Source organism: Gallinula chloropus (genome assembly GCF_964237585.1).
Source record: "Gallinula chloropus genome assembly, chromosome: 13".
Taxonomy (NCBI): Eukaryota; Metazoa; Chordata; class Aves; order Gruiformes; family Rallidae; genus Gallinula; species Gallinula chloropus.
Genome location: NC_140098.1, coordinates 14,186,176 through 14,200,101, shown reverse-complemented (window position 1 = coordinate 14,200,101; position 13,926 = coordinate 14,186,176). Strand labels below are relative to the sequence as shown.

General features: G+C 69.1%; 2 protein-coding genes across 2 annotated transcripts; one reads left to right on the top strand and one right to left on the bottom strand.

Moving 5' to 3' along the window:
* Positions 1 to 1,199: 1,199 nt before the first annotated feature.
* CPNE7 (copine 7) lies at positions 1,200 to 8,255 on the top strand (the record flags this gene model as incomplete). Its single annotated transcript, XM_084270323.1, has 15 exons — positions 1,200 to 1,424; positions 3,900 to 4,082; positions 4,155 to 4,229; positions 4,347 to 4,421; positions 4,516 to 4,599; positions 4,676 to 4,765; positions 4,954 to 5,052; positions 5,350 to 5,436; positions 5,859 to 5,918; positions 6,116 to 6,249; positions 6,519 to 6,573; positions 6,729 to 6,780; positions 6,886 to 7,019; positions 7,139 to 7,375; positions 8,083 to 8,255. The coding sequence occupies 15 exons, from the start codon at positions 1,200 to 1,202 to the stop codon at positions 8,218 to 8,220; spliced, it is 1,728 nt and encodes a 575-aa protein (XP_084126449.1). The 3' UTR covers positions 8,221 to 8,255.
* A 2,882-nt stretch (positions 8,256 to 11,137) lies between these two features.
* LOC311196716 (sulfotransferase 2B1-like) lies at positions 11,138 to 13,598 on the bottom strand (the record flags this gene model as incomplete). The annotated part of the gene is made up of 6 exons (XM_084270329.1): positions 11,138 to 11,668; positions 11,765 to 11,945; positions 12,152 to 12,246; positions 12,368 to 12,494; positions 12,644 to 12,852; positions 13,460 to 13,598. 6 exons carry the CDS (start codon positions 13,596 to 13,598, stop codon positions 11,553 to 11,555), a joined length of 867 nt encoding a protein of 288 aa, XP_084126455.1. The 3' UTR covers positions 11,138 to 11,552.
* Between the last annotated feature and the right edge of the window lie 328 nt (positions 13,599 to 13,926).

The following is a 13,926-nucleotide window of genomic DNA, read 5'->3' as shown; positions in this document are numbered from 1 at the left end:
GCTGGCACACGGGCTGGGGCTGGCACACCGGCTCCGGCTGGCACACCGACCCCAGCCCTCAGCCAGCCCGTGTGGAGCCCGGGCCTCCGGCACCCAGGTGAGGGGGTTGGCCGGGCAGGGTGGGAGCCGGTGCCCCCTCCGCCGGGGGATGCTTGAGGGGTGCCTGTGGTGCTGGGAAGGGGGATGATGCCCACCCAAGCCGGGATGCTGGAGCCATGTGCCCGAGAGGGCCGGGTCCCTGCGTGACTCCACCGGGAAACTTCGGCGAGCTGCAGCGAGGGCTCCTGGCTGGGCTGGCTGCACCGGGGCACAGGCAGGGGGGTGGGCAGGGGCTCCCCCAGCCCCAGCCCCAGCCAGGGACCCCCAGGCTGCGGCTGGAGGGACAAGCCCTGCACTGGGGCCGGTGCTGGCAGAGCCCCTCGGTGACCCGGCACTGCAGCATCCACCCCGCTGAGCATCACCAGCTCCCAGGTGGAGGGTGGCCCCTGTCCCCAGCATGGGGGAGATGCCCCCATCGTCTTGGGGTGCCCCAGCCCTGCTCTGGGCAGCGGGACGTGGCAGCATTGCCAGCATCACCCTGCAGCATGGACCTGGCATCCCTGGAGCCTTTGCTGGGGAGCCCTGCCCAGGCAGGGGGTGCACTGCCCGCAGGGATGGGAGGGGAGTCTCTGCTCCCCAGGGGCACCCTGGGGTGGGGTGCAGGGCTGCCTGTGTAGCCCCTACTCCAGCACAGCCTGCCAGCCCTCTCAGGTGCCCCCTATCCCGAGGGATGCATCCTGCCCTGGGCTGGGTCAGAGCTGGACGCAGCCCCACAGGACCCCCCCAACTGCCTGGGGTGGCTGGTGGGTGGCTGGGGGCACAGCATTGCCCATGGGGTGGGTTGGCACTTGGGGCTACACCGTGAGGGGGGACCCAGCTCACGCTCACCCCACCTTGCTTTGATGCCTCGCAGGGCCCCGTGGAGCCACCCGGGCTGGAACCAGCTGCTCCACCTCAGAGAGGGTCCCCGGCTCCCTGCCACCCACCGGAGCATCCCGCCGAGACCCGCAGCCGCCGGGGCCCTGCCCGACGCCCCTCACCAGGGCTCCATCCCCAGGCCGGCACCGCGGGGCGCTGCGCCCCGGGCATGACGGGCTCCTGCCCGGCTCCCTGACCGCAACCAAGGCAGCGGCCGCCCGCGCCGCCCCGCTCCCCCGCACATGCCCTTCGCCCACGGGGCCGCCTGCCCCCCGCCGCGCCCGGCCGCCCATCGCAGCGCGGCCACCATGGGCGAGGCGCCCGAGCCCTCGTCCCAGGCCCCGCTGGCCGTCCTCTCCAAGGTGGAGCTGCGGGTGAGCTGCAAGCACCTCCTGGACCGCGACACGCTCAACAAGTCGGACCCCTGCGTCCTGCTGCTGATGCAGTCCCAGGGCCAGTGGATGGAGGTAGGAGGGTGGGGGGCACCCGCCGGCACCCGCCGCAGCGGGGCAGGGCTGGGGCGGGGTGTCGCTGGGGCCGTGGCAGGGCTGGGTGCGGGGTGCTAGGAGCAGGTTTTGGGGCTCTGGGATGGGGAGAGGAGCGGGCACAGCCCTGGGGTGGGGCTGTGATGCCCACGGGGCTGGAAGCAGGGCAGGGGCGCGGGGTGCAGGGCGCAGGGTGCAGGGTGCAGGGCAGGGTGCAGGGCGCAGGGCGCAGGGTGCAGGGTCGGTTGGGGACCGCGGTGCAGGGTGCAGAGCAAGGTGCAAGGTGCGGGACATGGTGGAGAGCAGGGAGCAGGGTGCAGAGGAGGGTGCAAAGCAGGGTGCAGGGTGCAGAGCAGGGAGCAGGAGATAGTGGGGAGCAGGGAGCAGGGTGTGGGGAGCAGGGAGCAGGGTGTAAGGAGCAGGGTGTGGGGAGCAGGGAGCAGAGCAGAGAACAGGGAGCAGGAGATAGTGGGGAGCAGGGAGCAGGGTGTGGGGAGCAGGGTGCAGAGCGGGGTGCAGGAAGCAGGAGATAGTGGGGAGCAGGGAGCAGGATGTGGGGAGCAGGGTGCAGAGCAGGGAGCAGGGTGTGAGGAGCAGGGAGCAGGGTGTAAGGAGCAGGGTGTGGGGAGCAGGGAGCAGAGCAGAGAACAGGGAGCAGGAGATAGTGGGGAGCAGGGAGCAGGGTGCAGAGCAGAGAGCGGGGAGCAGGGTGTAAGGAGCAGGGTGTGGGGAGCAGGGTGCAGAGCAGAGAACAGGGAGCAGGAGATAGTGGGGAGTAGGGAGCAGGGTGCAGAGCAGAGAGCAGGGTGTGAGGAGCAGGGTGTGGGGAACAGGGTGCAGAGCAGAGAACAAGGTGCAGGAGAGAGCGGGGAGCAGGGTGCAGGGTGCAGAGCAGGGTGCAGGGAGTGGGGTGCAAGGTGTAGGGTGCAGAGCTCAAGGGTCCTGGTCCATGGGAGTGGGGGGCTCTGGGATGCTCGGATGATGTTGGCGCCAGGATCAGGGTGAATGCCCCTGTGGCTCCGGGGCTCCGTGGGGCAGGGGAACGGGGTGCACAGTGTGTGGTCCCAGTACGGCTCCACCAACCCGGGCCAGGGCTGAGGGGTGGATCGGGGCTTGCGAGCTGCTCTCACCCTGCTCAGAGCTGGGGGCAGCTCAGGAAGGGGTCGGGGCCGGCACCGTGGCCGTGTGCCCCTCGCTGCGCTGCCCAGCAGGTCCCCGGTGCCGTGGAGCTGGGGCTGGCAGGGGGCTGGCACGGCTCCTTCCAGCGTTCCCCGTGGCTGCGCTCTGGGCTGGTGCCGGCAGCTCGGCGCCCGCTGCTCGCCGCGGCTCAGCCGGCAGACTCGGTGCGGAATCCTCCTGCGTGTCATCCACCGCTCAGCAGCGCCAGAGCTGGAGCCCGGCCGGGCAGCGAGGGGCCCCGTGCCAGCCTGTGCCGAGCTGAGCCAGTGCCGTACCCAGCTGTGCCAGTGCCACACTGTGCCATGCCATACCCAGCTGTGCCAGTGCCACTCTGTGCTGTCAGTGCCACACTGTGCCATATCCAGCTGTGCCATGCCATGCCATGCTGTGCCATGCAAGGGCCAGAGCCAAGAGGCAAGGGGACATCTATGCCACCCTTTGGAGGGACTCCATGAGCTGGCCCCTTCCTGTCCCCATCACCTGTACCACCAGCACCAGTCCCCAGCACGGTGGCTCGGTGCTGCTCAGCCCCAGACATGCTGGCAGGGGTGGCACAGGAAGGGCCATGGTGGCTGGTGGCCGGGTCCCAGAGCCCCACAGTGGGGCTGGGGGTGCCCTCACTGGAGGCACAGCCCCGGGGGGAAGGGGGGGCAGTGGCCCCACCAGCTCCACAGTGGTGAGGGCTTGGCAGATGCTGTGAGCCCGGGCAGGCGGTGGGCAGGGGCCGGCGGGCTGGCAGGGTGCCCTGGCCAGGACGCATCCCGTTGAGTCAACGCTGGCAGGGACGGGGTGCGGGGGAGGCTCCTGGAAGCCGCTTGGCACCCGCTGCCGGTGCGGCCGGGGGACGCTGAACACCCACCCGCCTGCCAGGCCCTCAGTGCCCCCTGCCCCAACCCCGGGGGTGGGAATGTGGGGGCTCATCCCAGCCCATTGCTCCTGCCCCAACCCCGGGGGGGAGCAGTGACTCCAGGAGCTGGGGGTGGGCAAGGCTGGCACTCTGGGGGGACAAACCCCCTCCCTGTGCCCGGGGCAGTGCAGGTGCTGCTGCCAAACGCCTTTTACCTGGGAACTATCACGGGCAGGTAAATGCTTGCCTGGGGCTGGTCCTTCCCAGCAGCTGCCTGGCACCCCCAGCCCTGTGTGCCCAGCTCTGGGGCAGGCGCTGGCATCCCAAGGCTTTGTGCAGCTCCGCTGACCCCAGATGCAGCCCCGAGCTGGGGGTCTGGCCTTGTATCCCACCCCTCCCACACCCCCCCCAGCCGAATTCCTGCCGTGCAGGTGGACCGGAGCGAGGTGATCAAGAGCAACCTGAACCCTGTCTTTGCCAAGATCTTCACGGTGGATTACTACTTCGAGGAGGTGCAGAAGCTGCGCTTCGAGGTGTACGACAGCCACGGGCACGCCGGCGTGGGCACGCACGACGACGACTTCCTGGGGGGCATGGAGTGCACCGTGGGGCAGGTGAGCCCCTCGGCCCAGGGGTGCTGGCTGGTGGTGGTGTCCCCTCCCCAACCCTCCCCTTGGCTCTCGCAGATTGTGGCGCAGAAGCGGGTGACGAAGCCGCTGTTCCTCAAGTACGGGAAGTTCGCGGGCAAGTCCACCATCACGGTGAGCGCGCCGAGCCCGCGCCGGGAGCGGCGCTGGGATGGGGTGTCCCTGAGCTGGGGCTGGGTGAGGGGGGAGACATTGATCTGTGTGTGTGTGTGGGGGTGCTTCTCCTTCCAGGTCATCTCAGAGGAGATCTCCGGGAACAACGGCTACGTGGAGCTGGCATTCCGGGCCAAGAAGCTGGATGACAAGGTGAGCTGGGTGCTGTGGGCAGGGGTGGGCAGGGCAGGGTGGGCAGGGCAGATGATGCTCGGCCCCCATCTTCCCCCCCCCCCCCCGCCTCCAGGACCTCTTCAGCAAGTCGGATCCCTTCCTGGAGATCTACCGCATCGATGATGACCGCAGCGAGCAGCTGGTGTACCGCACCGAGGTGAGGCACGGGCAGCACCCACACCCCCGCCGGGCCGGGGCCGCGCCGGCGCTGCCCTGAGCCCCTCGCCCCACAGGTGGTGAAGAACAACCTGAGCCCCATCTGGGAGCCCTTCAAGGTGTCCCTCAACTCGCTCTGCAGCTGCGAGGAGAAGAGGAAGCTGAGGGTGAGGAAGGGCGATGGCGATGCCCATCCATCCCTCCCCTGGGGATACACGTCCCCCACATCCCCAACCCGCAGTGCTGGGGACCTCGAGCTGTGGGGAGCGATGCTGGGGCTGGGTGAGGTTTGGGGGGTGGGGGGTGTGGGTGCACAGCACCCCCCCCCATGGTGCTGAGCTGTGTCCCACCACAGTGTGTGGTGTGGGACTACGACTCGCGGGGCAAACACGACTTCATCGGGGAGTTCTTCACCACCTTTGAGGAGATGCAGAAGGCGATGGGCGAGAACAAGGTGGGCGCAGGGATGTGGGGGCCACCTTCGGGGTCACCCCCCCCACCCCCCAGATCCCGCTCCAGGAGGCACCTCCCAGCTCCTCCACCAGTGTCCAGGCTGAGTGCCCCTTGCTGTCCCTCCATGGGGAAGGTGCTGGGGGGGACGCGGGCTGGCGGGGAGCACTGGGGGGCTGTGGGGACCATGGGGCTGGGGGCTGCAGGGCTGGGAGCTGGGGGGGTCTCAGCGCTGCAGGATCACGGGGGGCCGTGGCGGGGGGCCAGGGGCCGCAGGCAGCGCGGGGGCCGTGTGCTGCAGGTGCAGTGGGACTGCATGAACCCCAAGTACAAGATCAAGAAGCGCAACTACAAGAACTCGGGGGTCGTGGTGCTGCTGGACCTGAAGGTGAGTGAGCTGAGCCGTGCCGAGCCGTGCTGATCCATGCCATGTTGTCCTGTGCCATGCCAAGGTGTGCCATGCTGTGCCATGCCATGCCAAGCTGTGCCATGAGAGTGGTGAGGGGCTGCCCAGAGAGGGGGTGGGTGCCCCATCCCTGGGGGTGTTCAAGGCCAGGCTGGATGGGGCCCTGGGCAGCCTTGTGTAGCTCCAGGCCTGGAGGTTGGTGTCCCTGCCTGTGGCAGGGGGTTGGAGCTCTGTGATCCTTGGGGTACCTGCCAACCCAGACCAGGCTGGGATTCTATGATTCTATGTTGTGCCGTGCTGTGCCATGCTGTGCCATGTTGTGCCATGCTGTGCCATGCTATGCCATGCCTGGCTGCCGTGGGGCTGTGTGGTTCAGGACAGGCTGATGTGGGTCCCTCTGGAAGATCCACAGGGTTTACTCCTTCCTGGACTACATCATGGGCGGCTGCCAGATCCACTTCACGGTGAGCAGCGTGCCCCCACCCACATACCCATGGCCACGTGCCCACCCCCCAGAGCTGGAGGGGGGGGTGTGTGTGTGTGGGGGGGGTGGGGGGCGTGGGCCACATGCCAGCTGCCCCCACACGTGGCTGTGCCACGGTGCTGGCACATGGGGCCAGCAGAGCCACCCAAGCCCCTTTGTCCCCCCCCCACCCCCTAGGTGGCCATCGACTTCACAGCCTCCAACGGGGACCCCCGGAACAGCTGCTCCCTGCACTACATCAACCCCTACCAGCCCAACGAGTACCTCAAGGCGCTGGTCGCAGTGGGCGAGATCTGCCAGGACTACGACAGGTGGGTTGGTGCCACGACACCCCGGTGATGGGCACCCTGCTGATGGGCATCCCCGGTGATGGGCACCCCAGTGATGGGCACCCTGCTGATGGGCAGCCTGGTGATGGGCACCCCGGTGATGGGCACCCTGCTGATGGGCACCCCAGTGATGGGCACCCTGCTGATGGGCACCCTGCTGATGGGCACCCCTGGTGATGGGCACCCCGGTGATGGGCACCCCAGTGAGGGCACTGCCAGCACCTGAGCTCCTCACGCCTCTTCTCTTGCAGTGATAAGAAATTCTCAGCTCTGGGCTTTGGCGCAAGGATCCCCCCCAAGTACGAGGTACGGGGCGGTCAGGGGACCCCAGGGATGCGGTTGTGCCGTGGGCACCCTTGGCTGTGGCTCCCATGGGGGTTGGCTGGGGGGCCATGGGTGGGTTAGTGGGTGGGTGAGTGGGTGGGTGGGGGGCAGCTGCCCACTCCCCTCTCACACTCCAGGTCTCCCACGATTTTGCCATCAACTTCAACCCCGACAACGACGAGTGTGAGGGTGAGTCCAGCACCCATGGGGCCGGCCCATGCCCCACCCTGCCCCGTGCCAGACCTTGGTGCTGCCAGGACAGCCCCCTCCCTCACCCCTTGAACCCCACTACAGGCATCCAGGGTGTCGTGGAGTCCTACCAGAGCTGCCTGCCCAAAATCCAGCTCTACGGCCCCACCAACGTGGCCCCCATCATCTCCAAGGTGGCTCGTGTGGCGGCCGACGAGGAGCGGACCAAGGAGGCTTCGGTGCGTCCCCAGCTGAGACCCGGCACGCTCGTGCCGCTTGTGGCTGCCCCCACATCAGCCAAGCCCCCTCCCCATCACAGAGCTCCCCCCGAGCATCCTTCTCTCCCTCCCCTCCCCAGCAATACTTCATCCTGCTGATCCTGACGGACGGGGTGGTGACGGACATGGCGGACACGCGGGAGGCCATCGTCCGCGCCTCCTACCTGCCCATGTCCATCATCATCGTGGGGGTGGGCAACGCCGACTTCACCGACATGCAGATCCTGGACGGGGACGACGGGGTCCTGCGCTCCCCCAAGGGGGAGCCCGTCCTGCGCGACATCGTCCAGTTCGTCCCCTTCCGGGAGTTCAAGAACGTGAGTGGGGCCGCGGGGGGTCCTACCGGCCCCTCCATCCCCTCCCACCCCCTCCCATCCCTTCACAGCCCCTCCCATCCCTCACATCCCTTCCCCTTCCAGCCGCTTCATCCCCTCCCATCCCTTCTGTCCCCTCCTGTCCCCTCCACCCCTTCCCATTCCTTCCCATCCCCTCCCGTTCCCTCCACTCCTTCCCATCCCCTCCACCCTTTCCTCTCCTTCCCATCCCGTCCTCTCCCCTCCCATCCTGTCCCCTCCACTCCTTCCCATCCCCTCCATCCCCTTCTGCCCTATCCCCTTGCTGCCCCTCTGTCCCCCCTATCCCTTCCCATCCCCTCCCATCCCCTCCATCCCCTTCCATCCTATCCCCTCTGTCTCCTCCATGTCATCCCCTCTTGTCCCATCCCATCCATCCCCTCTGTCCTGTCTCATCCTGTCCCCTCTATCCCATCTCCATCTCCTCCTGTGCTCTCCATCCCCTCCGGTCCCCTCCATCCCATCCCCTCTGCCCCCTCATCGTATCCCCTCCTGTCCTCTCCATCCTGTCCCCTCTGCCCCCTCCATCCCCTCCCATCCCCACAGCAGGACCAGGCACCGCAGCTCGGGGTGCCGGTGCCCCCTGGGTGCTGCCCTGCACACGGGTGAGGCGGGTGCCGTGGTGCCCCCGGCTCAGCCCTGGTGTCCCCGGTGTGTCCCCGGTGCCACAGGCATCACCGACAGCCCTGGCGAAGTGCGTGCTGGCGGAGGTGCCCAAGCAGGTGGTGGAGTATTACAGCTACAAGGCCTTCCCCCCCCGCTGCCCCCAGCCCGACACCCCCGACTCCAACCTCAGCTCGCCCCAGTGAGGACCCCCCCGCACCCCCCAGGTCCCAGCCCTGCTGCAGCCCCCTCCTCACCAGGCAGGGGGGCACGGGGAGCCGGCTCCAGGGTCCTGCTGGCACCTAGCTGGGGACACAGGGACGGCCCTAGAGCCCTGGTGCAGGACCCCCCCACCCCAGGCTGCCCAGGGAGGGGGGTGTTGGGGGTCCCCAGTGCTCATTGCCCAGTCCTGGTGGTCCATGCCCCCCACCCCCCCCATCCCTGCCACCCCCTGTCCCCGCTTGTCTGTCGCTGTGACATGGTTTGGAGGCTGCATGATGACACCCCCCCCGGCACAGGGGGGGCTCCCCAATAAAGCATCCAGCCCTGTGCCGGTGCCGTGTGCTCCCTGGGTGCCACCACCACCCCTGTGCTGAGTACAGAAGGAGAGACACCCCCCCCCCCAACCCCCCCCACCATGAGAGCCCAAGGCAGCCCCCAGCCCCGGGTGCTGCTGTGTTTTGGGGGGGGCGGGAGGGGGGGTGACCGGCTCTGTGCAGGGGACCCTTTGGAGCTGCCGCCGCTGTACCGGGGTGGCTGCCAAGACCCAGGCCAGGCCTGAGGGAGTGGGGGGGGTGGGAAGGGGGGGGCTCCTGGCACCCTCCCCCTGCCCAGCGCGCTGCTGGTGCCACGCGCCACGTGGCTGTGCTGGGTGTGCCACGTGCTGCGCCACGTGCCACACGCTGTGCCACACGCTGTGCCACACGCTGCGCCGGGTGCCACGTGCCACGTGCCGCCTGCCACCTGCCCGGCCACGTGCTGTGTGCCGTGAGCTGCGCAGCACGTGCCACGCGCTGCGCCACGTCTCGTGGCCCCGTGTGCCACACGCCCCTGTGCCACACGCCCTGTGCCCCGGTCCCTGTGCCACGTGCCTCACGGTCCCTGCTCCGCACCGTGCCACCCACCACCCCACGCGCCGTGTACCCTGCGCCGTGTGTCCCCTGGCGCGTGCCGCACCGCCGTGTGCCGCGCCGGGCACTGTGCCGCCCCGCTGCCGTGCGCCCGGCCCATCGGTTCAAGGGTGCTGAGTGCCCTTGGTGCTTCCAAAAGGCAGGTGTGTGTGCTGTGTGCCAGCTGCCTGTCACACGCGCCCGGCACCCCGGCGCTGCCGTCTTGGTGCCATCAGATACTCCTTGGGAAGGGACATCAAAGCCACCACAGGGATGGAAACTGGGGTGCCAGGGATGGTGCCATCACCCCCATGTGCTGGCACAGGGTGCCATCGGTGCCGGGATGGTGCCGGGGATGGTGCCGGGGATGGTGCGGAGGATGGTGCCATCACCCCCATGGGCTGGCACAGGGTGCCATCGGTGCCGGGATGGTGCCAGGGATGGTGCCATCACCCCATGTGCTGGCACAGGGTGTCATCGGTGCCGGGATGGTGCCAGGGATGGTGCCGAGGATGGTGCCATCACCCCCATGGGCTGGCACAGGGTGCCATCGGTGCTGGGGATGATGCAGAGGATGGTGCCGGGGATGGTGCCGGGGATGGTGCCATCACCCCCATGGACTGGCACAGGATGCCATCGGTGCCAGGGATGGTGCCATCACCCCGTGTGCCAGTGTGGGGTGCCATCGGTGCCAGGGATTGTGCCATCACCCTGTGTGCCAGCACAGGGTGCCATCGGTGCCAGGAATGGTCCTGGGGATGGTGCCAGGGATGGTGCCATCACCCTGTGTGCCAGCACGGGGTGCCATCAGTGCCAGGGATGGTGCCAGGGATGGTGCCAGGGATGGTGCCATCACCCCATGTGCCAGCACAGGGTGCCATCAGTGCCAGGGCTGGTGCCATCACCCCGTGTGCCGGTGCGGGGTGCCAGCCTGCCCGTCCAGCAGCCGTGCCCCCGCGGCGCTGCCGGCACTCCCGCGCCGCCCGCGTATTTATAGCTCCTGATTCAGCGGCGCGGAGCCGGATAACGGACGTCGCCATAGGAACCGGGCGCTTGGCGAGCCTGCGGCAGCGCCGGCCCTGGCCAGGGGCAGGGGTCTGCCCTGGCACCCCGAGCTGCAGGGACGGCGGTGTGCCCACCCATGGGTGTGGGGGTCCCTGGGGCGTTGGGGTGCCCAGCGTCACCGAGCTGGGCTGGCGGCATCGGCATCCCCCGGGGGGGGGGCGGGGGGCGTCCTGGCTGCCCCACCCCCCCCACCCCCCCCCCCGGCTCAGTCAAGCCCCTGGGAGGGGTCTTGGTTGTGCGCAGCGGGTGTCAGTTAATTAAGGCAGAGGTTGATTAGCGATGGTGCCTGCGCTGCCCCAGCAGGGTCACGGGGCTCAGGGGGCTGCCTGCCTGGGGCAAAACACCCCTAGGTGGGGTGATGGGGGGGCGTCCAGTCAGGGCACTGTGCCCCCCCCCCATCAGGAGGGGTGCACTGGGGCAGGGTGGGGTGGGCAGTGAGGGGGAGGGGGCGTGGGAAGGACTCTGGGGCAGGGTGGGGGGCATGGGGGAGCAGTGGGGGGGGCATGGGGCAGGATGGGAGCAGTGGGGGGCGTGGGGCAGGCTGGGGGCATGGAGGGGCAGTGGGGGGGCTCTGGGGTAGGGTGAGGGGCTCTAAGGCAGGGAGGAGGGGCAGAGAGCATCTGGAGTGGGCTGCACTGAGGCAGGGTGGGGGTACCCCAGGTCTGGGGGGGGGGGGGGGTCCCTGTGAGGATATCTGGGTCCCATCAAGCACGGGTTCCACCCAAGGCGCCGGCTTCGTGCCACGAGCTCCCCGGCACACTCCAGCACCGTGACCCCAGCACTGGGGCTGGCAGCCGGCCACAGCCCCCCCCCGGGTCGTGTGTCCCCCCCCCACCGCAGATAAGGCCCCGCAGACGGGTCCCCACCCTGATGTGGCCCCGATAACGCCCGGCGCTTCCCATCCCATCACCCCCCCCCCTCCGTGGGAACGCACCGCGCTGGCACCGGCAATAAATATTTATTTCCAGGGGCAGGAACCGGGGGGTCAGGGCCATGCACCCCCCCCCCCCCGGGGGCAGGAACCGGGGGGGTCAGGGCCACGCACCCCCCCCCGGGGCAGGAACCGGGGGGGTCAGGGCCACGCACCCCCCCCGGGGGCAGGAAACAGGGTGTCAGGGCCACGCATCCCCCCCCCGGGGGCAGGAAACGGGGTGTCAGGGCCACGCACCTTCCCCCCGGGGGCAGGAAGGCCACCAGCACGGCTCCAGCGTGTGACCGGCAACATCCCCCGGCGCCGGGGCGGCGTCACGCCGATGGCGTCTGTGTGGCCCCTGGTGTCACCGCGCCTACCCTGGTGATAAGTTATGGGGATTCCTACGCAGAGGGGGCAGGTCTGTGGGAAGGGGGGGCTGTGTGGTGCCCCCTCAGGCCATGGGCCAGCACCCTGGCAGCTCCAGGTCCCCCATCTCCTCCTGGTAGAGCCGGTTGAAGCGGGTGTTTTGTTCCGGGGAGAAGTGGTGGTGCCAGTCCCCCACCACGCCTGTGGGGCAGAGGGACAGGGTGACGGGGGGGGGGCTGCTGCAGGGGGGTCCCTCTGACTCCCTGCACCCCCTGCCCCACCCCTGTAGCCCCTCACCTTTCCTCATGAAGCGGCCCTGGCTGTGGTCCATGATCTCGGGGGGGATGAGGGTGTAGTTGGCCATGGCGTTGTCCCGCATGGCCACGAAGCTGCAGTGCTGCTCCAGTGCTCCCAGTGTCTCCAGTCCCAGTGGGCAGCCCAGGAAGGCACCGAGCCGCTGCGCTGTGCCACACAGGTCCTGCAGCGGGGGGGCTGGTCAGGCTGGGGGGGCTGATGGGGATGGGGATGGGGATGGGGATGGGGATAGGGATGGGGATGGGGATGGGGATGGGGATAGGGATGGGATGGGGATGGGGATGGGGATGGGGATGGGGATGGGGATGGGGATGGGGATGGGGATGGGATAGGGATGGGGATAGGGATGGGGATGCAACACAGCCTTACCTGGTGCAGCTCCTCATAGGTGACATAGAAGATGTCCAGGAGCTGCCGCTGACCCAGCCAGCCCTTCACATGGTCGAACCAGGAGCCATAGTGCACTGGGGAGAGGCGGGGGGTGATGGGGGCCGAGTCCCAGCAGCATGGGGACATCCCCACAGCCCAGGGATGTCCCAGCAGCCCAGGGATGTCCCAGCAGCCCGGGGCACCCCTGACCCTTACCCGTGCCCTCAAGGAACCGCGTGAGGAAGGTGTCAAAGGAGCCAGGGTCGGGCAGGAACTTGGCCAGGCGGTGGAAGTGGTAGAAGGAGACAGCCACGTCCTTGGGGTTCCTGGCCACGTAGATCACCTGGGAGGGGACACAGTGTCACCCTGCTGCCAGGGGGATTCCAGCCCGCCTGGCTCAGAAAGCCCCCGGCGATCACCCCGGCTGCGGGAAGCCCCGTGGGCACGGGATGTCCCCGTGGGGGTCCCCCCCAACCCAGCCCAGCCCCTCACCTTGGTCTTGCTCTGCTGCAGGGCGGGGGCCAGGATGCGTGCGGGGAGGTGGGTGGTGATGAGCCGGCGGGCGGCCGTGTCCTGCAGCGCGTCCCTGAAGTAGATCTGCTCCAGCCAGGGCGCCCGCTCCCAGTTGGGGATGGTCTTGGCCGGCACCACGTCCCCGTGGCTGAACAGCAGCGTCAGGATCTGCTGCATCCAGGTGGTGCCTGGGGAGGCGGCTCTCAGGGCACGGCACCGGGCACGGCACCGGGCATGGCACCGGGCACGGCACAGGCTGCCCAGTGGCATCACATAGCACCGGGCACAGCACCAGGCACGGCACGGCCAACCATGGCACCATACAGCATGGCATGGCTCCCTCTGGCATGGCAGAGCACGGCGTGGCACAGCTCCCCATGGCACGGCACAGACTGCCAGGGTTTGGCACAGCGTGCCATGGGGCAGCAGCTGGGCTGGTGCTGCCGTCTGGGACCCCCAGAGCCCCCACCAGTCCCACCAGCCTGGAGCTGGGGCAGGGGAAGGTGTGGGTGTGGCTGTGCCCCTGCCACAGGGTAGGGGTTATGGTGGGGGGTGGGAGCGGATGGCTGAGGGTCCCCACTGCTGTGCTGGGGGGACTGGCCCTGAGCCCGGCCAACTCCCAGCCACGCAGGCAGCTCCCTGTCCTGGGCTGAGCAGCTCAGCCTGCCCGTGTCCTCCCATCCCTGTCCATCCGTCTGTCCATCCCAGCCCTATCCCCTCCCCGGGCCCCTCCCCACCCCTCTCTCTGCCCCCCCATCCCCTCACCCCGCAGCCCCCCATCCCGCCGGCACTCACCCGATTTGGGGTAGGTGGCGATGAGCACGTCGGAGGCTCGGAAGGGGAAGGTGGTGGCGAAGCTGAGCGACTCCTGGGTGTGGAGGTGGCCGGGCAGGGCGATGCCAGCGAAGGTCTCGGTCACCTCCAGCCGCTCCATGGCCCGGCCGCTGCGGGGCCCCGCCGGCAACCGGCCTTAAATAGCTGCAAAAGAGGAAGCCGTCCCGGCGGGCGGGAGGCCAGCGCCCCCCGCGCATTCCTGCCGGGGGGCCGGGAATCCGGCCGCGCTGGGGCCACGGCCGGGGGGCACCGGTGATGGGCTGGGGGCTGGGCAGCGGCCCATGGTGACCCCCAGGCTCCGGTGTCCCGTCCCCCCCCGCCACGCTGTGACCCCGGCTGGCACCGTGCCGGAGGAGAGGATTCCTGTCAAGGCAGAGCCCTGCCCAAGGAGCAGGGATATATATCCTGAGCACACATGGCTCCTTGGG